Source organism: Felis catus, chromosome D2 (genome assembly GCF_018350175.1).
Source record: "Felis catus isolate Fca126 chromosome D2, F.catus_Fca126_mat1.0, whole genome shotgun sequence".
NCBI lineage: Eukaryota > Metazoa > Chordata > Mammalia > Carnivora > Felidae > Felis > Felis catus.
Window position 1 is genome coordinate 81,214,914 of NC_058378.1, and position 23,192 is coordinate 81,238,105.

A 23,192-nucleotide genomic window follows, 5' to 3' on the forward strand; every position below is an offset into this window, starting at 1 on the left:
ACAGTACTAGGCTGTGACCCAGCGGGATCCGTTCCTAGTGAGGTCCCAGGAGCTGGTGTTTGGCCTCACACGGGGGCTGCAGCGGCGAGGCCAGCACCTGTGACATCAGGGTGTTGTGCTCAGTCAGCTCCGGTCAGCTCAGAGACCTCTGGGGCCGGCCACGCACCAGGTGGGGACACAAGAGCGAGCAGGGTTGAGGGGGGGACGTGATTAGAAACCCTCCCAGGGCTTCCCGGGTGTAATGGAAACCCACCGAGGGAGGGTGACGGGGAGAGACGGAAGAAGGAGGCCCCTCCGGGTCGGGAGGTGGCAGTTTTAATAAGTGAAGGGAACGTACATTCCAGGTTCGTCCTGGGCAGCGGGCGGGACTAATGGATCCCTGCACCTGCGCGCTGGATCTTGAAAGCTTATCAAGAGGCTCTACCTGGGCCGAGTGCCGCGTAACCCTGCGGGTGTTTTCAACCCCACGTCACCTTTCAAGGCTGTGTCCTCGGAGCAGCTGCCAGGAGTGGGAAAGGCAAGAGGAACAGAACCCACGTTCCAGGGACTGGGAGGGGGTAAGGGGCCTCCGGGTGCCTGGTCCTGCTCGCGGGTCAGTCGGCAGTCACGTCTTTTAGATGACCTTCTCCAGCAGGGCCCTTCTGGTCACTAAGGGCGGCTTACCCTCAGCTGTGTCCACAGATCCCCACCCCCACCTCCACCCCCGACTAAAGCCCCTCTCCCCGTCTCCTACCGACGTGATCTCCCAGCTCCCTGAGCCGGCACCACTGGGGTGAGAGGACTCGTGGTCACCCCTCTGGGAGGAGCCTGGCGGACGGGAGGGAAGCCCGGGTCAGCAGTCAGGAGACAAGTGTGGTTCAGGGTGTGGAATTTCTCCTCGTTACCCTCACCCCCACTTCGCACACTCAGAAGCAAGCCCCAGGCACCCTGTATAATTCTGTGCGTGAAGATCCTACTGTGGGTCTGCACAAGATAGACGCGTTGGGAAGCAAAGCAAAGCATCATCCTGCCTTAAGACGGAGCAACAACCCTCTGTTATCACATTTCCCCGGGCAGCCTCCACGGTTTCAACGCTGGCCTCGTTCTCTGTTAACTTCTAAGTGGCCTTCCCAGCGGAAGGCCCATCCAGACGCTTCTGTAAAAAGCGAGGAGGGTGAAAGGCAGGCTCGAAATGACGCCAGGCGGCACGCAGGCCCTTTGCCCTTCCCACAGTTGACTGCGGCCGGGTTGGGGGGGTGGGCGGAGCCGGGGGGGTGGACGGACCCGGGTGGCTGCCGGTCCCCACGGCCGCGCCCACGAGGTCCGCTCTGCTCCCGTGCGTGATTCCCACCACAGGCCCCGTGAAGCTCCTCTCGCCTCGCCTAACTAGAACTGGCCTGGCAGGCGCTCCGTTTCTCGCCATCAGGACCCCTGCCGGAGCCGGCGCCCCACTCCGGTGGCTTCTCACTGCGCGGTGTCCCGCCTGCCAGAGTTTTTGTCAGTTACGTGCGGGTGTGTGTAGAACGTATATAAGCACATACAGTAAACCCTTGGGTCGCGAGGCACTTGTTCGGCACCTGTGTCCGCAAGACGAGCAGACGTTTCGAATCGATTTTACCTTGATGAACGAGCGAGGTCTTGCAGTAGGAGTCCCATGATCGCAACTGAGCCAGTGGTGGTTCTCTCTCTCTTGCTCGCTCGCTGTGGGATTATGGGTGATCATCTCCCACGCTCAGATGCTCGGTCTCAGGCTACAGCTTTTGGCAGAAATCGGTGATTTTTCGGAACGTTGGAAGGTGCCCACAACTGGCGTTAGTGTATCTTTTTGTCACTTCAAAGCACCTCTGGACAGCCCTTTGCTTTTCCAGACAAGAGTGAGCTTAGGCACGCTTTGCTTCACTCTAGGTCATTGGACAGGTTCCCTGTTAAAGTTGCACGAAAACAAAAAGAACCCATTGAGCCAACAGACGCCAGTGATTCCGTTAGAGTGAAAGTCATCCTACACAATAACCCTCCTCTCTCTTGTCCCTCCCACACCAGCCACGAAGGTTTTCAAAGGGAAGTGCAGGTTAATTTACTTTTTTTTTATATTTTGTGTCTTCTTTATTATTTTGTGTTACAGTATCGCAGTCCTTTTTACCTGAATATTTTTGGGTTGTGGAACGAATCATCCGAGTTTCCTTTATTTCTGCTGGGGAAATTCGCTTTGATGTATAAGTGCTTTGGATTACAAGCAGGTTTCTGGAACAAACGAGGCTCGCAAATCAAGGTTTTGCTGCGTGTAACTGTGACACGTCAATCACGTGTCCATTTACACGTGTCCCTCATATTTATCAAAATAGTTCACGTGTCCATATATGGTGGACGGTGAACACACATCTGAATAAATGGCTACACAGTGTTGCCCGTGTGGCCAAAACCAAGTGTAAGGGCACTGTTCACCTTCCCACGTGATTGGGGTTCTTTTCTGTTTTGTTTTGTTTTGTTTTTAAATTGAAATCTCAAATTGTGTTTTCATTAGAAGATAAATCCTAAATGTTTTCTCTTGGGGAAACAAAAACCTGCAAAGGCACAAGATTTAGAGCAAAATGTTTCTAAATATTACGCATTTCCCGGGAGGCTGACATTCTGAACATGGAACAGAATGGAGAACTCTGTGGATGAGTGAGTGCGGGTGTCCCGAGAGCTGATGTCACACAGCCTGGGTTCTGCGGGGTCAGAGAGACCCGTCGGTGACTGTTCACCCAGCAAGCTGCGGCCGGAGACGGGGCATCGGAATGTCAGGTCTTAAAACGTGCACGACAGCTGTCCGTGAAGATGACTGTGGGATCGTTAGGGCTTTCTGACGCAAGGGTCTTGTTCCGGAACATTGTTCTTTTCTGCTGTGGTGTGCGGTTGGCCTCATGCATCTCAGGGCCTCGGGACTCAGGGATTGTTGCTTTTTCTCTGGGAGTGTTGGTCTCTCTGATCTTCAAAGCCTTTGAGTAGACTGACTGGCTTCGCGAGGCTCCCAGTATTTGATGAGCTAAATCGCTTACTCCGGGTAAAGTGGATTTTGAGGAAATCAGTTAGCTTTAGCAGGGAAAATGGCAGAGAAGAGCGTGCGATCTACGGTACAGACAGGGGCGGCGGGCTCCCGGTCGGTGCAGGGCACTCCTTGTCTCTGAGCTGGGGGAAGGGTTTGGCTGGAGGCTTCCAGAATCTTCTGAAATGTTGAGATGTCGTGATCCGGTTGTCAGTGGGAGGACCAGAAACATTTTTCCCCCTCAAGTATATGTCATTTACGAAATGGGTTTGCATATTCTCAGCACCTCACCGCGTGGCCTTTTGCAAAAGACCTTCCCTTCATTATTCCCATGGGAGATTAAAAAAAAATTTTTTTTTCAATGTTTATTTTTGAGAAAGACAGTGCAAGTGGGGGAGGAGCAGAGAGAGAGAGGGAGACACAGAATCGGAAGCAGGCGCCGGCTCTGAGAGCACAGAGCCTGCCGCGGGGCTCGAACTCATGAACCGGGGAGATCACGACCTGAGCTGAGGTCGGACACTTAACTGGCTGAGCCGCCCAGGCGCTCCCTGGGAGATTTTTAAGCCTGATGTACGGTGAGGGGTCAGTTCTGGCTCTGAAAGTGCATACACCTGTCATGGGCCCGAGTGTTTGGGAAACCAGTTATGAGGTTGGGCCTCTTGTGACTTAGCAGCCTGGGAAAAGGAAAGGTTCTTCCTGCTCCCTGACCTTCTGCCTTCCTGCTCTCTGCACTGGGCATTTCAGTCCATTTCCATCACGAATAAACATTCTATCCCCATGGCTGCCCCCGCCCCCCCCCCCCCCCCGCCAAGTTCACGCACGTTTTAAACGCATGGAGGGCTCTGTGGCTTGGGGCTCGTGGTTCCCCGGCCGAAGGGGGCGTGCTGAGGTGGCCGCGTGGGAGGGAAGCCACGTTCACTGCTTGCCTGCGCTTCTCTGCCCTGGTGGGTGTGAGATGCTCCGAGATCATGATGGCTATTGATTTGGAGATGATGATCGCCATCGGCGTCTGCTTACTGATGGCCGCCTGGGTGCTGATGTGCTGTTTCCTCTGTCTTTGCTGCAAAGTGTCCAGATCGCTGGAGTGAGTGGGAGAGGCGGAAGGGCAGAGAGGTATGTGTACTCGATGGTGTGATGTGCCCTGCTGACGGCCTCCAGTTGTAAGAAACGGGTTTTAAAAAAAAAAGACATCTAATCTCACGTTTATCATAAAATTTCCGAAGGGAAACAGGACAGTGGCATCGGCACAAAAGGCAGGTGACTTGGAGAAGGCCATCCGGGGACTCGGCTGTCACCTGGCTCCCTACTCTCCGGCACTCAGCGACAGAGCCTCAGAGAGGGGTCCTATGGCAGGGGTCCGGAGAGGTGGCCTGGCCCGCGTCTCCCGGCCCCAGCCCCGTTGCGTGAAATACAGGCTGTCTGTGTTGAGCTCGGGTGCCTCTGACTCTGTTCTTTCGAGGGGTCTGCAGGCAGCCGTGCCGTCTCTGATCCCCAGGCGCCTGGGACTCGGGACCAGACGATCACGTCTGCCATCCCGGCACCGCTTCCTACCAGAGACGCCTCTAAACTCAGACATAGCAGTGAGTGCTGAGCGGTATTATCTTATTTATGAGGATATGTGACACGCTGCTTATCCACCACCACCGTCAGCTCTCGAGGGAGCTCCGCGGGGTTCCAGAAGCAGTCTTCCGAGCTGCGGGGGACACGGCCGGGGAGGCGGGAGCTCACCCCCTCCCGACAGCTGGGGAATTGCAGCCCAGAAGGCACGAGTGAGTCTCAGGAGGTGGCAGGCAGTACACGGGTGATGGGGAGATGGGGCTCCGAGAGGGTCACTCCGCCCCCCGGCGGGTGCCATGCTGCCCCCACCCAGAGGTTCCTGGACCCTTGGGACTGTTAACTTGCTCCCTGTCCCCACAAAGAAGGCTAGGCACGGTCCATCATGGCAGGGCTGGTTCCTGTCCTCACCCGGACACCCTACCTGAGTGGGGGCAACTTTGCAGGAGTGGGGGGGGGGGCGGGGTCAGGGGCCGTGTGCACACGGGACAAGGGGGCAGGGCAGCAGGTGGGTCAGAGGCGGTGACGTCGTTTTCTGGTGTATCGTGCAGCGATCTGGCGTGGCTGTGACCTCCGAGCTCACGGTCAGGGGGCCGCCTCGCCCAGCCCGCACGACAGCCCGGTGTGGCACAAGCCGTGCCCTCCAGTTAAGGGGGGTTTAGCCAGCTCGGTCCAGGGGGTGGCGTTCTGTCCGAGGCTGGCCTCAGGACGTTGCCCCGGCAAGCCCGGCGTGGTTGGCACAGCTTCCTGGCAGCTGGGGGCGCCCGCACGGCCGGGGCAGAGACCTCAGGGAGGCTCAGTAGGCCGGCCTCGGGGCTCCTTGGCCACAGGGGCTCCCGGAGGGCACCACCGCGCTGCCTGGGGCCGGGCTCTTCCCCAGCAGAGACAAAGGCTCCTTGAGAATGGCAGGGATTCCGGACTCCTGACTCCAGATTTGACTTTCTCATCAGAGAGAAGCGGTGGGACGGATTCTGGCCTGTTTTCAGAGAAATGACTACAGAGGAGAGCTACGGGGTCACCGCGGCACCTGCAGCATTCTTGTTCAGGTCACGCCAAGACTTAGAGAACTAGGTATTCCCGGGTTCATACTCTTCTGCTAAGGTGACTTTGATGTGAGCTGGCTTGTGAACGCTGCTGGTCTGGGCCTGCGTGCTTACGTACACGAGTCCCCTTCGTCCGCCAGTCGCACGCCAGCCGTGTGACCCTGAGCAAGTCCTACGATGCCCTGAGTCTCCGTTCCTTCCTCGGAGAAGTGGGAATAATAGTGGTGTCCGCTCCTCAGGGCATTAAGAGGCACGGGGACGAGGGGCAGAGCCCCGTGTGCGGGGCTGTGGCACGCGGGAACCGCCCACTATCGCACGCCTTCCAAAGAGCCAGCGTGCGGGTAACGCAGTTCTCTTTCCTGCACCGACTCCCATTACTGAAAGACAGACGGAGGTTTCATTCAACCCCGCCCAAGTTCCCGGCCAAGATTTTAAAAGCAGAAATAAAGTTGGGGGTAGATTTCTGAAGCCTCTCTGCGGGGCACTGTGCCTGCAGATGAACCCTTCTTAAATTTTTTTTTTTCTGTTTATTTTTGAGGTGGGGGGGTGGGGAGGGGCAGAGAGAGAGGGAGACACAGGATCCCAAGCAGGCTCCGGGCTCCGAGCTGTCGGCACAGAGCCCGACGCGGGGCTCGAACCCACGACTGTGAGATCATGACCTGAGCCGAGGCCGGACGCTTCAGCGACTGAGCCCCCCAGGCGCCCCTGGACAAACCCCTTCTAAGTAAACTGAACGCCCCCCGCCTGTCAGATGCCCGGCCTGACCTACGCTGCGTCTGGTTTCCGAGGGAAAGAACCTCTCCCCATACGCAGACCGCAAGTGTCCACAGCACACACAGCAGGAGCCTGAGGGTCCTTTTTAGAAGATGAATGAAACTACTTCCTACGCGGCAGATTTCATCATTCCCACCAGGGCCGGTGGATCTCAGGACGTGGGCACATCGGTTTCCTCGGCGAACACAGCTTTGTGTGAAAACAACAGGCAGCAAGTGACAACGCAGTCAGCTCGGGGAGCCGGTGCTTTATTTGGTTTCCTTCCTGCTGCCGGAGGAGCCCCGGCCGGGCCTGGGAGCCGGGGGCGCCGGCCAAGCCCGACGCCGGCCCTGGGGCCCACCCCGCTCCCGGTGTCCCCGTGGGTCCGCGGAGGCACGAGGCAGAAGTCCGGGGAGCCCGCCGATGCCTGGCTTTCCCGCAGCGGTGGTGGTGCGTCGCCCGGGTCCGGGACAGCCGCGCGGCCGGAAGTGCCAGTGACTCAGCAGCCGGGGGCCTGAAGCGCCAACCTGAGGCCCTTGGCCAGGGCTGGTGGCGTGGGGCTCTCGGCCGTGCAGCTCACAGGCAGGCCCTGGGCGGCCAGCGCACGGGCGGTGCTGGGGCCGATGGCGGCGAACTGCAGGGGGAGAGAGAAGGGACCTCAGTGCACCTGCAGGCTGGGCCGGGAGCGGGAGGGCGGTGGGGCAGGGCCTGTGGCCTGTCCGGACGCCACTGCTCACCCGTGAGCTCCTAACGTGTGTGCTCACGCCTCCCGATGGGAATCCAGCCCCACACCCGTGCAATGCCTGGCCTGCACAACCTCCTTACGGCCTCCCCGCCAGCCTGCGGCTCCGGTGTGGCGCCGGGGTGCCAGACCCCGGCACTGGTGCCCGCCGCCTTGGCCACACCTCCGCACGCTTGGGTGGGGCCCAGTGGAGCACAAAGTCTGGAAGGCACCCGGGGCACGCGGGGGCCCCGACGGGACGCCCCCAGGAAAATGGAGCAGCCGAGAGACCAGGCCCTGGAGCCAGAGGGGCAGGTTCCCATCCCAGCTCCGCAGGATCGTGGCCGTAGCAAGTGACCCTCCCTCTCTGGGCCTCTGTCTCTTCGTTTGTGAAACAGCAAGGTGAACAGGCTTCCTCGGCTGCCGTGAGGGTCACGTGGGGCAGCGTGTGTAACCACTGGCGCCCGGCACCAGAAGTGCTCAGTGACCGCCAGCGGCTGCTGGGAACCCTGGTGTTGTTCCCGACTAGAAACTCCGACGGCATGAGCCTGTCGGGATGCCGGGTGAGCTGTGAAGCCGCGATGCTAAGTGAAAGAAGCCGGTCCTGAAATCCCACAACAGGCAAGTCCGTAGACACAGGAAGTCGGCTACTGGCTGCCAGGCCGCCCAGGCATGGCTACCACGTCCGGGGGCGGGGGGGGGGGGGTGTGGTGCAGGGGGATGAGAACCGGGGTTCTGCTTATCCCAGCCTCTAAAACGGTACGCGCTCACTCCGTGCCAGCCGCTAACACTGAGCGCTTGAGGGTCTGATCTTTTTAATCTTCTGTCCCCAAGAGTCAGACAACGTTCTCTTTCCCCAGCGACCTAAATGCAAGTCCTGGGCCTCCCAGAAACTCACCATACGACTTTGGCAAGTCATTTAACTTCTCTGGGCCTCAGTTTCCTCGCCTGTAATAAGGACAAAAGTCCTGATTCTGCTTGATTTCTACCCCTGGAACGGTGTGAAAGTCCTACGAGATATTGCCTAGAAATGTTCCGTCAACGGGCCATGGCTCATGTATCACCGAGGCTAACAACGTGGACTCAGGCTTCCTCAGTTCAAACTGCGGCTCTCCCTTCTTCCTGGGAGACCAAGGGCGAGGCACACAACTCTGAGCCTAACTCCAGCTGCAAAATTGGGAAACGGTGCCGACCCCGCAGGTGTGCTACGAGACATCCTGTGATAAAAGGGAAGAGCCCTCACTCCGCGTGAGTTGGGACAGTGCTGGCGGCCTCTGTCCCGGGGCTCCAGGTCACCTCCGCCCTCTCCTCGGTCCCTCTGCAGCTGGCTCAAGAGCATTCCCATTACCGGCCCCCTAGGCCTGGTGATACGTGTAGACTCCTGACAGAGTCCCTAAAAAGTGGGACTTTCATCCTTTGAGTTAAAAGACACGAAAAAGGGGATTGGCTTTTGGAATAGATTCCAGGATGAATTCCAAGATGCTTAGATGGGAAAATGGGAAAGGATGCTCACGTGCGTGCCAGGCTCTGGCTAAGGACTGACTTGAATTTTCTCATCGAATCCTGAGACTAATCCATCAGGAAAACCCCTTACTCGGGGTTTTGCTTTCCGTGGTTTCAGTTACACACGGTCAGCCGCGGTCCAGGACCAGATGACCTTCCGTGTCCCGTGTGGTCAGGTCCGGAGTAACCTCACGCCTCCGTCATTCACCCCCCTCTGCTCAGCACGTAGGCCTTTTCTCATCTCTCGTCATCACAAGGGTGTGGTAGAGGAAGATATTTTGAGAGACCACGCTGATATAACTTTTATTACACTGTATTGTTAAACTTTTATTGCTAGTTATTGTTGTTAATCTCTTACTGTGCCTAATTTATAAATTAAACTTTACCACAGGGATGTCTGTGATAGAACAAAACCTAGTATATTAGGGTTCGGTACTAACCGCAGTTTCAGACATCTGCTTGAGGGTCCTGGAACATACCCCCCACGGGGGTTGCTGTACAGGCCACAGAGGGATAAGCGTCATGTTACAAATGAGGAAACAGGCTCTGAGAGGTTAAGTAACTTGTCCAGGAGCACCAGCCAGGAAGCGGTGCTTGGGAATTCTAGAACCCTGCCTTTCCAGTGCTCCAGAGCTGGCATCAGGGTGTCTCCTGGGTCAGGAGTGCTCTGACTTTACATGGAAGTTCTCGGTTAATTAGTAAAAATTTTTAAAAATCTGAAAAGACCAAAAGCCCACTGAATACCTCACCTTGATTCGACCAATGTTGTCACCAGATAACTCTTGAATATGCTTGAGGCTGTGGGTGAGGCCAGAGGGGCTGAAAAACGTGATGCTCGCTGGGATGCCCTGCAGGGAGGAAAGATCAGTCTGTTGTCGTAGGCCAAGGGGAGAGAATGTTCCCCTAGTGCCATAGCTGGGCCCTCGGGCCACATGAGGCAGACCCGAGGATCCACAGCAGGAGGGTCCCTGGGGGACGTGGCCTTCTCTGCTCCCTGGAGGCCAAGTTCACGGGAGGCGCTGTGTAGAGAGCAGGGTGCCATTGGGGAGGCTGGGCGCTGCTCCTCATGGTGCTGCCGGCCGGAGGACAGGGGCACTATGGACCCACATGCCCGGCCCAGTGGACAGTGTGCCTCTGCTCATGTGGCCAAAGTGGCACTGATCAATAAGGCAGCAGTCCAGCCCGGCTCCCTGTATGCTCTGCACCCCTTCTGAGGACGCAGAAGACAGGCTGGCTGCGTGGCCTTTCGGTTTGCACTAAGGGGACATCCAGAACCAGCAAGGCATCTAGAAGCCTGTCCTAGGAGAGGGACGGGAGGTCTTACTGAAAACAGGAGTGGAAAACCTTGACTCAAACAGGCGCCACCCACTCTCCTGTCTGAAGCCTCCAAAGGTCCCTGTGACCTCCCAAATTCAACGTAGGCCCCTCCGAGATCTTTGTGGGCCTTCCCAGTATGGGCCCAGCCTCTGCCCCTATAGCTCCGCCAGCCCCCTGCACGACATCAAGGCCCCCAGCTGCCCAGGCTTACTATGTCTGGGATGCCATACATATGGCTTCGTGTAAATTATCTCCTTTAATCCTTACAAAAACCTTAAGAGAGCGGTCCGGTCCCATTTCACAGAGGTGGAGATGAAGTCACACTGCTGGGGATGGGGGAACGACGCGCAGGTGCCCGCCCCGCTGGAGGTCTCCCACGGAGCACCACGCACCTGCTGAGAATAGTAGCTGTGGAGGTTCACCTGGATTCCCGGGTGTGGGACCTTCTGATAGACGATGATGCTTTCCATGGGAATCCCTGGACACGAGCAGAACCAGGAAACGGGCTTTATTACACGAGGAAGGCAGCGGGGTCCCTGCTCTGCAGGGCGGTCCGTGCAGACGGGACAGCGCAGCACAACTCTCCTGAACAAGCAGCCGGGAGCTGAGGTGCAGACCGCGCCCGGGCGCCCGGCCGGCCCTCGGCAGCCCGTGATCCTGACCCCGCAGCCTAACGTCCTCTGCCGTTATTCCCGGTAGCGTTCAGGAGACAGAGGACAACACCAAAGACACACGATCTCTGCTTTAACGCAGGGGGGATCGTTACTGGGTCTAAGATCCTCCTGGGGAATATTCTTTACGTGGGTCACTGGAGATCGAGGACAGAGGGCGGGAAGAGGAGAGCTGCGGCTCCGCGCGTTTCTTGCCTTTGGAGAGCCGGGCCTGGTGCCACCTAGCGTCACAGCAGCCCTGGGCGGCAGGCTCTGTGGTTGTGCCCATTCCGCAGGCGGGGATGTGGACACGTGCACCGCGTGTGACCTGCCCTTGCTCACACAGCTAATGAACAGCAGAGGGAGAGTTCAAACCTGGCTTAGTCTCTCCTGAAGTCTGCACTCCAACCTGCCGATGACCCTCTGCTCTCAGACCCGCCCGTGACAGAAGGTGTGCGGGCCACACCCCCTCTCCCCTGCCCCCCCCGCTGCCCCAGCACTTGAGTGGCTGGGGCTGATGTGCCGCCGGGGCAGAGGGCTGGTCTCTAGACCGTGACAGTGGAGTGGCGAAGGCTCAGTGACACTCCGTGGGCTCCTGAGGGGCAGCCCGCCACTGCCCCCCACCCCTGCCGCGGCCTCCTCTCCCCAGGGGGCTCTACGGGGCTGACCACAAACACTGACCACGAAGGCTCCCGGTAGACCCGAGGAGGCGGACAAGGGAGGAAGTGACCACGAGCCCCAGTGCATTCTCATCACCTTTGTCCTTGAGCATCTTCGGCAGGATTTCCCCTTTGACGGTTCCACAGGGAAACAGGAGAGGCAATGCCGGTGACTCCCCTGCAGATAAATAACCGGACTTTGTGAACGCTTTTGAGAAGGGGGTGCGTCTGTACAGGGGTGGGGAGGAGCCGCTCCGGGCCACCCGGCATCTGAGTGGGAAGAAGCGCTGACCTTGCCGTAGGAAGATCACAGGAAGTTTGGCCGAGACGCTCAGAAAACGGGCGTCCCCACAAGCCGGGAGCCACCCCCCCCCAGGCCCCTCCGGCCCCCCCCCCCCCCTGGTGCTGACGGGGCGCCTGAGCAGCAGGCATGAGCTCTGCCTGTCACTGGAGTCAGAAGGCCAGAGGCTGGGTGGTGTCGGCACTGCAGAAGCCCCCCAACTCGGGAGGAGCCGTGGAGGCGACAGAGGTGGCTGGAGCCAGGGCTCATGCCCCCGAGGTGGCAGGGTGAGGGCAGCCACCCATGGCCCGGCAAGCACCCCCAAACAGAGACAAGCTGCATGTCTACTGTCCCCGTCAGGACAGCGGCCACCCGGCCAGGGGCCCGAGGGGCTGCTGGGCGGCCATGTAGGGGCCCGGTCTGCTGAGAATGGCCATGCCTCTCACCTCCGCTCCCCATCTCCGCTCTAGGAAGACCTAAGGGTGTGTTCAGTTCTAAGCTCTCTGCAGAATCGTGAAGATGGCGTGAAATCCAAACACCAACTCGAGACAATACCAGCCAAGAAACCAATAGGCCGTCACATGTTAGAATCCTCCCCAAATGTGAACATTTTCGTAGAACTAACCATTTCCCCCCTATATCCATCCATCCATCATCCATCCATCCAACCATCATCTATCCTTCTATCCATCCAGCCATCAATTGGAAGAAGCTTTAATGGCTGTTGCTTATGCACACTTCTATATCCATAGACCTCCCTGAACACCTCTTTGGAGACTGCAAATACAGGAGGGAGCAAAGCAAGTTCTTTCCATCTACCACCGTCTCCACGAACACCCAGTTAAACAACAGGAATAACTGTAGACTTCTTTTGAGTTCTTAAATAACTATATATTGGTGAATGTTTTCTTTGAACTGTTCTGTAAATATCAGCACTGATATAAAAGAACATAAGGAATGGGGAAAATTTTTAATGTAGATGATAAATGCCCACTGATTTCTTTTTTCCAGTGTGAAGAGATGTTACATGCATGACACGTCCGATCCATAAAGGCATATTTTCAAAGCCACGTTCAGGTGCTATTTTCTTAACCAGAGCCCAGGCATCCCTTCAGCGTCGGTATCTCTGTGGGTTTTAGGTGCTGGGGCAGGATTCCAGGGGCCAAAGCTTTCCCACAGACCCCAACCGCCTGTTCTGGGCGGCTTCGAGAATCCAGCAGGGAAATCACGGGCCCGCCTTGTCAGCAAGCCCAGCCCTAGCAGTGTGCAAGGGGCCTTCGGAAGATTCCAGAATCTGCCCTTTGAAGCATCTCTTCTGAAAGTAGCAGAGTACTGAGCTGCTCATATGCTTATATTCTCTGATTCTTGGCCACGAACAAGGGAGATGGGAGCTTAGCATGTGTGTCCTAGAAGAGGACAGACGCCTGTCTTTCCTCACTGCACCACCAGGGCCTGGAGGGCCAGGCTGCACAGGCCCAGTCAGCCCAGCTGCCTTCATGAAAACCCGAGGCACCATTATCCAGGGAGGAAGACCGCCACTGTCCTGGTCGAATCCTCTCCTGCTGCTGAGCGGAGATCTACCACAACTATCCTTCCTGGGACCTAACCCCCTTCGAGCCAGCGGCAACGAACTCATTCTTTTTGGGGGATAAGTTTATTGCCTGCAGAGTTTTAACACAAATAGGCCAACGCTAAATAGGTTAACGCAGAAGCTGTCTGATTCCGCAGAGGCGTGACGTGTTTCCCGGGACGATAAGGAGAGATGGGGCCCGGCGGGGGTCTCACCCGACACAGAAGACACAGAATGGGGACTCACACGGCTCCGAGGCTGTCCATCCCTTTAACAGGAAGGAGGCCGGACTGCGGGGCTGTGGGGGCTGAGGACAGCAAGGGTGCTGGAAATCCCAGGAGAGGGTTGTACGGTGGGATGGGGCGGGCGGGGACTCCATAAGTAGTCGCTGTAGTGATCAAGGTAACAAGGCTGATTTTTTACAAATGCCATTTCACTGGAGGACACATGAGTGACTATAAAGCTCCAACAGTTGCCGGGTGAGTAGGGATTTCAGCCTCCTAGGCGCTGCTGTGAGCAGCAGGCGTGCGGGCAGAGATGCTCATGGTGCGGAACCCGGACAGTGAGGCTGATGGCGAGGGAAGGAAGAGCCGAGCAAGTCTGCGAGGCCGCGGGAGCCGTCTGCCTGCCAGCGCCGAACCCAGAGGACATTTCAAATAACTGCGCTCCCCTCTGACTCAGACGGACCCTCTCTCCTGCAGAATGTTGCAACTGTCTTCCCCTTTTACCATTTTAATTGCTGCTCTCTCTTCCAGTAGAGGAGATACCCTGGGAGGGCAGAGTTTCCTATCGTAACAGTGAGCTATCTGGTGCGCATAGGTGGCTCAGTCGGTTAAGCGTCGGACCTGTGGTTTTGGCTCAGGGCATGATCTCACGGTTCCTGGGTTCAAGCCCCACATCAGGGCTCTCCATTCTCAGGGTGGGATTCTCTGCGCCCCCCCTCTCCCTGCCCCTTCCTCTCCATCTCTAAAAAAAAAAAAAAAACCACACACAACAGATGAAATGAGTTCATAGCTTTAGTGCTCACAGTGGTGTCTGTCACAGAGTAAAAGTGTCAACTAAACTAAAGTAAGCAATAACTATGAACTGGCCTGTTCACTCTAAATACTGGAAGTAGATTCTTAGCTTTTCAAATCAAGCTTCAGATCTTACTGGGGAAGGAAATCATTAATGCCTTGGTAAAACCAAGGTTAAAGTATTAGCAGTCAAGAAGGATTCTTATGTGGTATTCTAATTGCGAATTAAAGATTTATTAGGACACACAGGCATGCCGGTAATGAATGAGAAGTCACAAAGGCTTTGCAAAGAGTGTGGACCCGTGTCTGCCGAGATAAGGGTAGAGTAGGCTCCTATCTACCCTCACGCCGTGAGGCAGTTAATTGAAACACCAGTGTGATATCTCAGAAGTGACACGGATCCTTCCTGCCTTTGTACGCAGAGCAAGGAACACCAGCTTGATGGCTTTGCACCTGATGATGAAGAATGACTCAATTTCCCTCCGTCTCTTTCCAGAACTAGTGCATCAGCTGTGAGGACGGCCAGATCATCTGCCCTGGGAGCAGGCGGCAGCCACCTGTTCCATTAAGGAGTAATTGTGCCACCCACAGAACCCATCATGAGTCTTCTTAACCAAGGCACTTGATTCCACGGGGAATGCCAAGAGCTACCGTTCACAGTGATTTCTACACGAAGACATTAGAAGGGCTCGGTTACCACTTAATGGTGACCATTATCCCCTGAAAACATCAGAAATAAAAAGCCTGGAGTTGGATCCTTCTGGAACATATGCACCCACACTATGAACGGCTGGGGGAAGAACCCAGTGATGACATTCTTCTCCCCCCAGAAGAGGTAAGGCTCAGTGACCCTCGAAACGGTGCCATGGGCCTGAGGACCCCGAGGTGCCCGGGACCGTGCTCACCCTTGGACCCCCGGCATAATTCCTGCTGCTGTTTCAACACCTGGCTGGCCAGCGGTGGGCAGCGGCACGCCCATGCTGATGCTAAAGGGCTTCTCAGCCCCGACAGGCCGGCCGGCATTGGCCAAGCCCTCCCCTGCCTCGCCCTCCACGTGCCCTCCCGTCAAGCTGGAAAGGTCCGACGGCATTCGGCAAACGCCGCGTGGGAACACCTGTGTGCCGGGCCCTTTGCAGGGCTGGGGGTGCACCAGGGAGGAGGCGACACAGACCGGCGACCCTCACAAGGCCGGAGCGGGTTAAACAACAGAGGAGATACGAACGGCATGTGTACGGTGAGCGGGTGCCCGAAAGAGGGCCGGGGTCTTTGGGACAGTAATGTGTAGGAGGAGCATAGCCTGTGGCAGCCCTGTCGTGAGGGGCGGTGCTTAACGGGAACTACACGAGGGACGGGACGTCCGCGGGCAGCACCGTCGGGGGAGGGGGGGACAGGCAGAGGTGGGAGGGTTGTGCAGGAGGCTGGACGGGACGACGTGTCGGGAGCAGCCACGGGAGGGGCCACTAGAGTCGCGGGCCCTCAACTGTCGTGTCTGAGAGCCCCCGAGGCACCGCGGTCCGGGTGGCGTGGTGGATCCCAGACCCGAGGCAGGAGGCCCTGCGGTGCTGCCCTGGGACAGGAACACAGTGCTGGGTGCCTGGTCCTCCTCCCCGGCCCAGGCCAGCACCTGCTTCAACCAGGCTTGAGCCCAAAGGGCCACTGGCTTAGGGTCATGTCCATTGTCCCCGGGGCTTTTGGGAGTGTCTGGGAAACACACTCCTTTAGTAAGAAGAGTGTTTCTCCAAACTTAGACCTCACCGAACTAAAGGGAAGAGCAGGGCTGGGGTGGCTGCGACCGGAGAGCAAGGGAGCACCCTCGGTCCTGCTGCCCTGCTCCCTGGCCCCCGGGGGGCCACCGCGCTGGCATCTGGCACGTGTTGTCTCTGCGTACGTAATACGTCGTCGTGCTGGGCCCGTGACGTGGGGTGCTTATTCGACCCGCCTTTACCGATGGGGAGGGGGCGACAAGGGCGCAAGGGCAAGTGTCTGCAGCTGGGTTAGGCTGGGGGGTGGGGGGGATGGCGAGGAGGACTGCCCTGCGGGCACCCCTTAACCTTCCCGCCCCTCTCGCTCCAAGTTCCCCAGAAGCTTTACTTCCATCAAGGGTGAACCCCTCACGGAAACGCAGCATGTCTGCAACCAGCGACACCTACAAACGGCGGCCACACGCCGTCCGGGGACGCGCTCGTGGGGGTGGGGGCCGCTCTGAGGAGGGGAGTTCAGAGAAGGAAGCAGCCCCTAGGAGAGAGGAGGAGACACAGACACAGGGATGGTGCCCAGCGGCACCTGCCCGCCTCCACTCCCTCTAGAATCACCACAGATGGTCTCCCTGTACTTGTCGCCAAACATTTTGTTTTGTGTAACGTTCGCATTGTCCCGAGTCCTTTGGTGGAGGGGGCGGAGAGACTCGAATCTCAGACAAGCAGAGACACACATCGGGACCAGGAGCCTGGGGTCCCAGGAGCGGCTTGCATACGGCACACCAACCCCCGTCACCACGGAGGATGCACAGGGGAGACGGGCCCTTTCCGGGGCGACGGTTGCGAGGCCAAGAAGCCAACGCAAAGAAATGGCCTTCACTTGGGGGTTAGCTTTTTCTACTTACTGGAACAAATGTATTCTGCGAGCTTTTCTGCATTTCCACAGCTCTCTCCTTCTGTGTCCAGGCCGATTTTATTCACTGGAAAACAACCAAGAAATGCACGTTTTCACATGGTCATCGAAGACCTCTGTTCCCGTGTTGTTAACGTGCGAATACAAAGGCACGTGCTTTACGAATCACAGAGAAAGTCTCTCCTGAAGGCTGGTACCAGAGGCCCACGGGCACTGTCAGAGGTGAGGGTGCTGGGTCCTGGCCCCACCTTTCCTGGACGTGTGACTTTGGGTCACGCCCCCATTCCTCTGCACCCCACTGAGCTCATCTAGCAGACAAGACGCCAGCCACGTGGGACCCGCTTTAAGGAATCCAGGAGGTGGTGGGAGCAGACCGCCGGCCACCTAAGGCCTTTCTCATCAGCCAGTAAGCAGGTGGTGAGCATTTGGGGTTTTTTACTTCTCACAGGGCAGAGACAGCCCTCCTGTTGTTAGGGAGACAAGGCCAGCCTCCAGAAAGGTGTCGCGGGCTGACGTGGCCAGACTGAAATGGAAGGGATGGCGGGAGAGGTTTCATAGTGACCCGCCGACGGGGACCCACGGCACCGCGAATGCGGGTCATCTGGGGTGAGGGGCATCCCAGCTGCTTTGAGAGACCGCTGTCACGAAGGGAGCGGAAGCAGACACCCAGGCTCCCCCCGCCCTTTGCCACGCGGGGAACACTGGCCACCGCGGAGGATGCTGATGTAGGAAGGGCCGAGGGCACAGCTCCGTCAGCTCCCACTACCCGTTCACGGGGTGTGGGCCTTCCCGGACATGGGTGCTGTGGGCTTTCCATTTAGGCCACGAACTGCAGCTTTAACGTCAGCACCATCAGCTTTTAATTTACAGGTCATTTCAAGTGTCCTGAGTCCGGGGGACAAAAGTCACATGCAGCTGTGAACTCTGTTCAGGAACAGAGCCCCTCTGAATGCTGCACGGCCAGCCCAGGCCGGGCCGCCTCCTCTGATTGAACTGGGGAGGTCTCGGTTCACCAAAAACCCTGAAAACCTCCCAGGAAGTGAACTGGGACATAAGTACTTAGTGTCGACATTCATACGCTTTCTTCCTGAGTTTACTAGACAAGAGGAACCAGACCCAGAACCTGGCCTCTCCCACTGCCGCCTGGCTGTGCGGAGCGAGGCCTGACGCATTTCGTCCCCACACAACCCTGGGACGTCTGGTCCCGAGAGGAGGCAGCTGGGACCCTGAGCTGTCCAGCGCCTGTCCTCTCTGTCTCTGCGAGCACAAGGACTGGGCTGTGTGGCCTGCCTGCAGCCCACAGGGGCTCTCAGTAAAGATTGGGTGGGGAGGCGCCTGGGTGGCTCAGGCGGTTAAGTGTCCAACTCCCGATTTCGACTCAGGTCATGATCCCACGGTTCGTGGGTTCGTGAGATTGAGCCCCACATCAGCCTCTGTGCTGACAGTGTGGAACCTACTTGGAATTGTCTCTCTCCCTCTCTCTCTCTGCCTCTCCTGTGCTCTCTTTCCCTCTCTCAAACTAAAAAAAAAAAAAAAAAAAAAAAAAAGATTAGGGGAATGAATGTTTGCCGGAAGGTCTCAACCCGAGGCGGCAGGGCTGGCTCAGCTGTCAGGGGTACGAGCATTTCAGCCAGCACCCGGGCCAGGCAAGGCCACCTTCAGGGCCTCCCCAGGTGACAGGGACAGTGCAGCTTAAGCTTATTCACAGCGGGGGTGGAACAAGCCAGTTTGATCCTGGACAAACCTGCCATCATGTTCTTTACATTTAGGAGGTTGAGGCAAGGACTGCCAGTCCGGGGGCGGGGGGGGGGGGGGGAGGGGGGGCATGTCTTGTAAATCAGGGGGTGAGCCCCCCCTGCTGGCAGAGGCCTATGGCGAAAGGTACCGTGTGGTTATGTGAAGGTAAGAATTCTTAGTGCGAAAGCACATCCGTAAGAGTCAGCAAATGGGCTTTGAAGACATTTTAACAAGGTTAGGGGTGAGAAGACCTCAGTATTCTCCCAGAATGAGTGGGAAAACAGAGCAATGAAAAATACTAAAAAAAAAACAGATAGGGTTTAAAAGTGGAAGGACATCTGCGTGCTTAGGCCAGTGGGTCATGGTGGCTTTGGAAAATGCAGTCAGGGATTTGAACGATGTCTGTGCCATTTGCTTTTCTTTTTTTTTTTACACGTTTGTTTTTAAAGTTTATTTATTTATTTTGAGAGAGAGAGAGAGCGTGAGTGGAGAAGAGGCAGAGAGGGAGACAGAGAATCCCAAGCAGGTTCCACACTGGTAGCAAAGGGCCCGATGTGGGGCTCAGTCCCACGAACCACGAGAACGTGACCTGGGCCGAGATCAAGAGTCAGATGCTTCATCAACCGGGCCACCCAAGCACCCCATCTGTACCACTTTCGAGGCGTGTGACTGGTAAATCACACCTCCTCTCTTAGGCTTGGTTTTTTTAAGTCAGGGAAATGGGCTTAATAAGACCTTCCTTGTGAAAAGACATACATAAAGTGCACGGCACAGTGCCTGACGTGCGACGGGGACGCAGAAATGGCAGTAGGACTTACACGAGTAGGTGTAGACGGTAATTCATTCCGACGGTGCACATACACACCTCAGAGTGAAGTTACACAGCGTCTGTCCGAGTCCTGAGTTGTTCAGTGCTAAGCTGTGTTCCACGGAGGAATTGTTCCGGGTCGACAAAGCCAAGTAATGAGGGCCACTCAGTGGCTCCCAGGTACCAGACTGGCAGTCAGATGGGGGAGCTAGGGGACCCCACTTCTGGGCGGCCAGGGAGGCGGCTTCCCCCCAAGGAGGCCGGCTGACCCGCAGGGGATCAGCCCACAGCCAACCAACGCTGCTTTTTCGATACAAATGGAAATCTTATTAAGATAAGCAGAAACTTTCCAACCAAAATGACGTTCTCAGAGGTTTTATGCAGACCAACGACAGACTTACAAAATAGTCTCCATCTATTAGTAGTTAATAATATCTACAGGACTGTGAGTCAAGTCAGTATTTATGAAGAGACACAGACACGTTTCCCTGATGGACCTTGACTACTTGCTGCTCACCGGACCCGGTTTCCATTTCCACTGTGAGACACATCCCTACCTTTCCGTCTCCTGCCCTGATCCACAGCTTCTGGGGGAGCCAGACGGGCTCCTGTGAAAAGGCTCCCAGTCACCTCGGTGCTCACACCCCTGTGGCATCCCCTCCCCTTGGGTGTGGGCTGGACTGAGTCCATTCACACAAAAGGAAGGTGGCAGAAGGGAGATAGTGTCACTTGCAAGCCTGATTATGGAAAGACTGGCTTCTGGCTTGGATGCTGTCTTTCGCTGGCTCTTGGACTGTCTCACAGCAGGGCCGGGAGGTAGCCCTTTAGAGAGGACCTCGTGAGGGCTGGGGGGTGGATCCACGTGCAGGGTCTTGGAAGCAGAGCCCCCGAGTCAAGCCTCGAGGTGTCTGCGGCCTGGTGACAGACACTGAGCCGGAGGGACCCAACTAAGCCATTCCCAGATTTCTGCCTCAAGGAAACGGTGAGCAATTAGATGTTTGTTGTTTCTAGCCACTACGTTTTGGGGCAATGGGTTACGCAGCAGATGATGACTAACACACGGGCCTGGATTCCTCCGGCTGTCAGTGTTTAACATCCTCTAGCTCTCCAGTCTCTTGGCTGAGCCTCAGGATCGACAGAAACGTCCAGGCGTTCAAGGAAGTCCTCTTCCCTGCACCTGCCAGAGAGAGCTCCTTGTGCACATGGTGTCTGCAAAGTGAACTAAGAAGGTTCCAAAATTGGGTGATTGACTTCCATGTTAAGACCGATTGGTTTCTCCAAAGAGAATTTTTTCCTTCTCTTTCAAAGTAATCTCTGCGCCCAGTGTGGGGCCCAACAGAGCCGGCCAGGGTCTCCTCTCCCAGGAGATTTTTTTACAGCTGCGAAATTTGAATTACATCTCTCCTCTGGTCATAATGTTTCTAGCATTTAGAACGCGCCCTTTTCCTTCACAGCTGAATGAACAGGGAGCAGGCTGGGGCCAGCGGGTCCCCATCGGACCAGGCCCTGCCGCGTGGGCCACACGGGATGCTGGCGCTCGCCTGCCAGCTCCGTCTCGGCTTCCTCTTCCCGTGTCACCGCTTCCGCTGTGGGGTTTTCTTCTCACTTGACAGAACAGTGAGATGCAAAGCCCGAGACCAGACTGAAGGCAGCACAAGAATCAAAATGGAACAATTTACAAACACACTGTCTTTGATGGTCGGAAATTGCCTCTATGATTTGCTTCCCTCTTCTACTTCAGAAAACAGCGAAAAAAGGAGCAAGCAAAGTCTTAACTGATTGGGGGGGGGAGTGGGGGCGGTTTCCTTGGCAACCAAGGCCTGACTCCCCCTCTGCTGATCTGCAGGGCTCCCAGGCGCAGGTCGCACTGTACTGAAAAGCTAAGCATCAGCTCTTAATTAGACAGGCAGCTCGCAGCTGGTGTCCGCCTTACGTCATTTTGTTCTCTGGAAAGAGGGCTTTTCATTTTTAAACTACTTTCACTCATGCCGCAACTTCCCCCAGTGTTTCAAAATTCATTTGGACAAACTGAACTGTTTTGCAACAAAGCTGTACATTGATTTACTCATTGCTAAGCACTGTTTAATGCTTACTTTAAAAAAAATTTTTTTTTTAAACGTGTATTTATTATCGAGAGACAGAAAGACACAGAGCATGAGCAGGGGAGGGGCAGAGAGAGGGAGACGCAGAATCCGAAGCAGGCTCCAGGCTCTGAGCTGTCAGCACAGAGCCTGACACGGGGCTCGATCTCACGAACCGTGAGATCATGACCTGAGCTGAAGTTGGTCACTTAACCAACTGAGCCGCCCGGGCACCCCTAATGCTTACTTTAAAAAAAGTTTTTTTAACGTCTATTTATTTTTGAGAGAGAGAGAGACAGAGAGAGAGGGAGACACAGAATCCGAAGCAGGCTCTAGGCTCTGAGCTGTCAGCACAGAGCCTAATGTGGGGCTCAAATTCTCGACAATGAAATCATGACCTGAGCCGAAGATGTATGCTTAACCGACGGAGCCACCCAGGTGCCCCAAATGCTTAATTTTTATGTTCATTTGTAAGGTTGACTTTTAATGATTCACTGTTTACCTCTGTGCTTTAAAAATAACATATGGGGTACCTGGGTGGCTCAGTCATGATCTCAAGACTCGTGAGTTCGAGCCCTGCGTCGGGCTCCGTGCTGACAGCTCACAGCCTGGAGCCGATTTCAGATTCTGTCTCTCCCTTTCTCTCTGCCCCTCCCCCACTCACACTCTGTGTCTCTCTCCTTCAAAAATAAACATTAAAAAATTTTTTTAAATAACAATTTCAAGACTGGAAAATGTTGAAAGTATTTTAAAAATGATAAAAACCATTGTAATACCACCATCTGGAGATAAACACCTTTAATGTTTCGCTATTTCCTTTCAGGTTTTGTTCTTACGGTAGTAAAAATACATAACATAGAATTTACCATTTTAACCATTTGTAAGTGTATAACTCAGCGGCATTAAGTACATTCACAACCACCACCAGTATCCACTTACAGAACTTCTTCATCCTCCCAAATAGAAACTCTACACCAAATTAAACAATAATTTCCTACTTCCCCTGACTCAGGCCTTGCAAACCTCTACTGTACCTTTGGTCTCTTTGAGTTTGACTGCTCTATGAGCCTCATATAAGTGGAATCATATGGCATCATTATCTTTTTGCATCTGGCTCATTTCAGTTCGTGCAATGTTTTCAAGGTTCTTCCATATTGTAGCATATGTCAGAGTTTCCTTCCTTTTTTTTTTAATGTTTATTTTTGAGAGAGAGAGAGAGAGAGAGAGAGAGCGAGCTCGAAAAAGGGAGGGACAGGAAGAGAGGGAGACAGAGGATCCAAAGCCACAGTGTGGGGCTCAAACTCATGAACCATGATCACAACCTGAGCCAATGCCAGACATTTAAACCAACAGAACCACCCAGGCATCCTTCCTTGCTTTTTATGTCTGCGTGATGTTCTATGGCCTGCATATGCCACATTTTATCTCTCCATTTATCTGTCAGTAGATATTTGGGTTGTTTCCACCTTTTGCCTGTTGTGACTGATTTGGTTACGAACATTACATACTCCGGCAAGTATCTCCGTGAGGCCCTGCTCCTTTCAGGCTCCTTGGAGGATAGAGAGGACTCTCTGGTAGAGTATAGTCCCTGCATTTTTTGATTAAAGTGAAATTATATCAGATATCTATCTGTATTGCCTCCTGCTTTTTTCTTAATGTTATTTACTGTATCTTTCCTATGCTATAAAAATCCTTCAGAATCATTTAAAAAGACCCCCTAGCCTCTCTGCTCCCCCCTCTCCTTTTGAACATTTCGGTCCGAAGGCCCTTAGGTGGGGCAGAGTAACGTGAGTGTCATTGTGGAGGAGTGACCGATGTGGGGTGTCAGAAACCCTGTGAGGGTGGGGCCAGGGGAGACTGATTCCTTACAGGGACACCGGTCAAAT

General features: G+C 55.5%; 2 protein-coding genes and 1 long non-coding RNA gene across 12 annotated transcripts in view; 2 read left to right on the plus strand and 1 right to left on the minus strand.

Moving 5' to 3' along the window:
- Positions 1–14,674, plus strand: part of EDRF1 (erythroid differentiation regulatory factor 1) — a 65,185-nt gene extending 50,511 nt beyond the window's left edge. The window contains exon 26 of the mRNA XM_045041018.1: positions 14,567–14,674. Within this exon, the coding sequence (XP_044896953.1) occupies positions 14,567–14,639 (73 nt within the window). The 3' untranslated portion in view covers positions 14,640–14,674. The remainder of the gene's footprint in view (positions 1–14,566) is intronic.
- LOC109492773 lies at positions 1,244–4,432 on the plus strand. The gene is made up of 2 exons (XR_006587533.1): positions 1,244–4,117; positions 4,228–4,432. It is a non-coding gene; the product is annotated as an uncharacterized LOC109492773 (long non-coding RNA).
- Positions 6,603–23,192, minus strand: part of UROS (uroporphyrinogen III synthase) — a 35,220-nt gene continuing 18,630 nt past the window's right edge. For 9 of the 10 annotated variants that reach the window (XM_003994514.5, XM_045041037.1, XM_045041036.1 and 6 more), the window contains 5 exons: positions 16,673–16,747; positions 11,302–11,382; positions 10,288–10,373; positions 9,328–9,426; positions 6,603–6,988 (listed from right to left, as the gene is read on the minus strand). In XM_003994514.5, the coding sequence (XP_003994563.1) occupies positions 6,854–6,988; positions 9,328–9,426; positions 10,288–10,373; positions 11,302–11,382; positions 16,673–16,747 (476 nt within the window). In that variant the 3' untranslated portion in view covers positions 6,603–6,853. Of the gene's footprint in view, positions 6,989–9,327; positions 9,427–10,287; positions 10,374–11,301; positions 11,383–14,057; positions 16,306–16,672; positions 16,748–23,192 lie in introns of those variants that run through there. The other variant, XM_019813983.3, reaches the window with a different exon arrangement.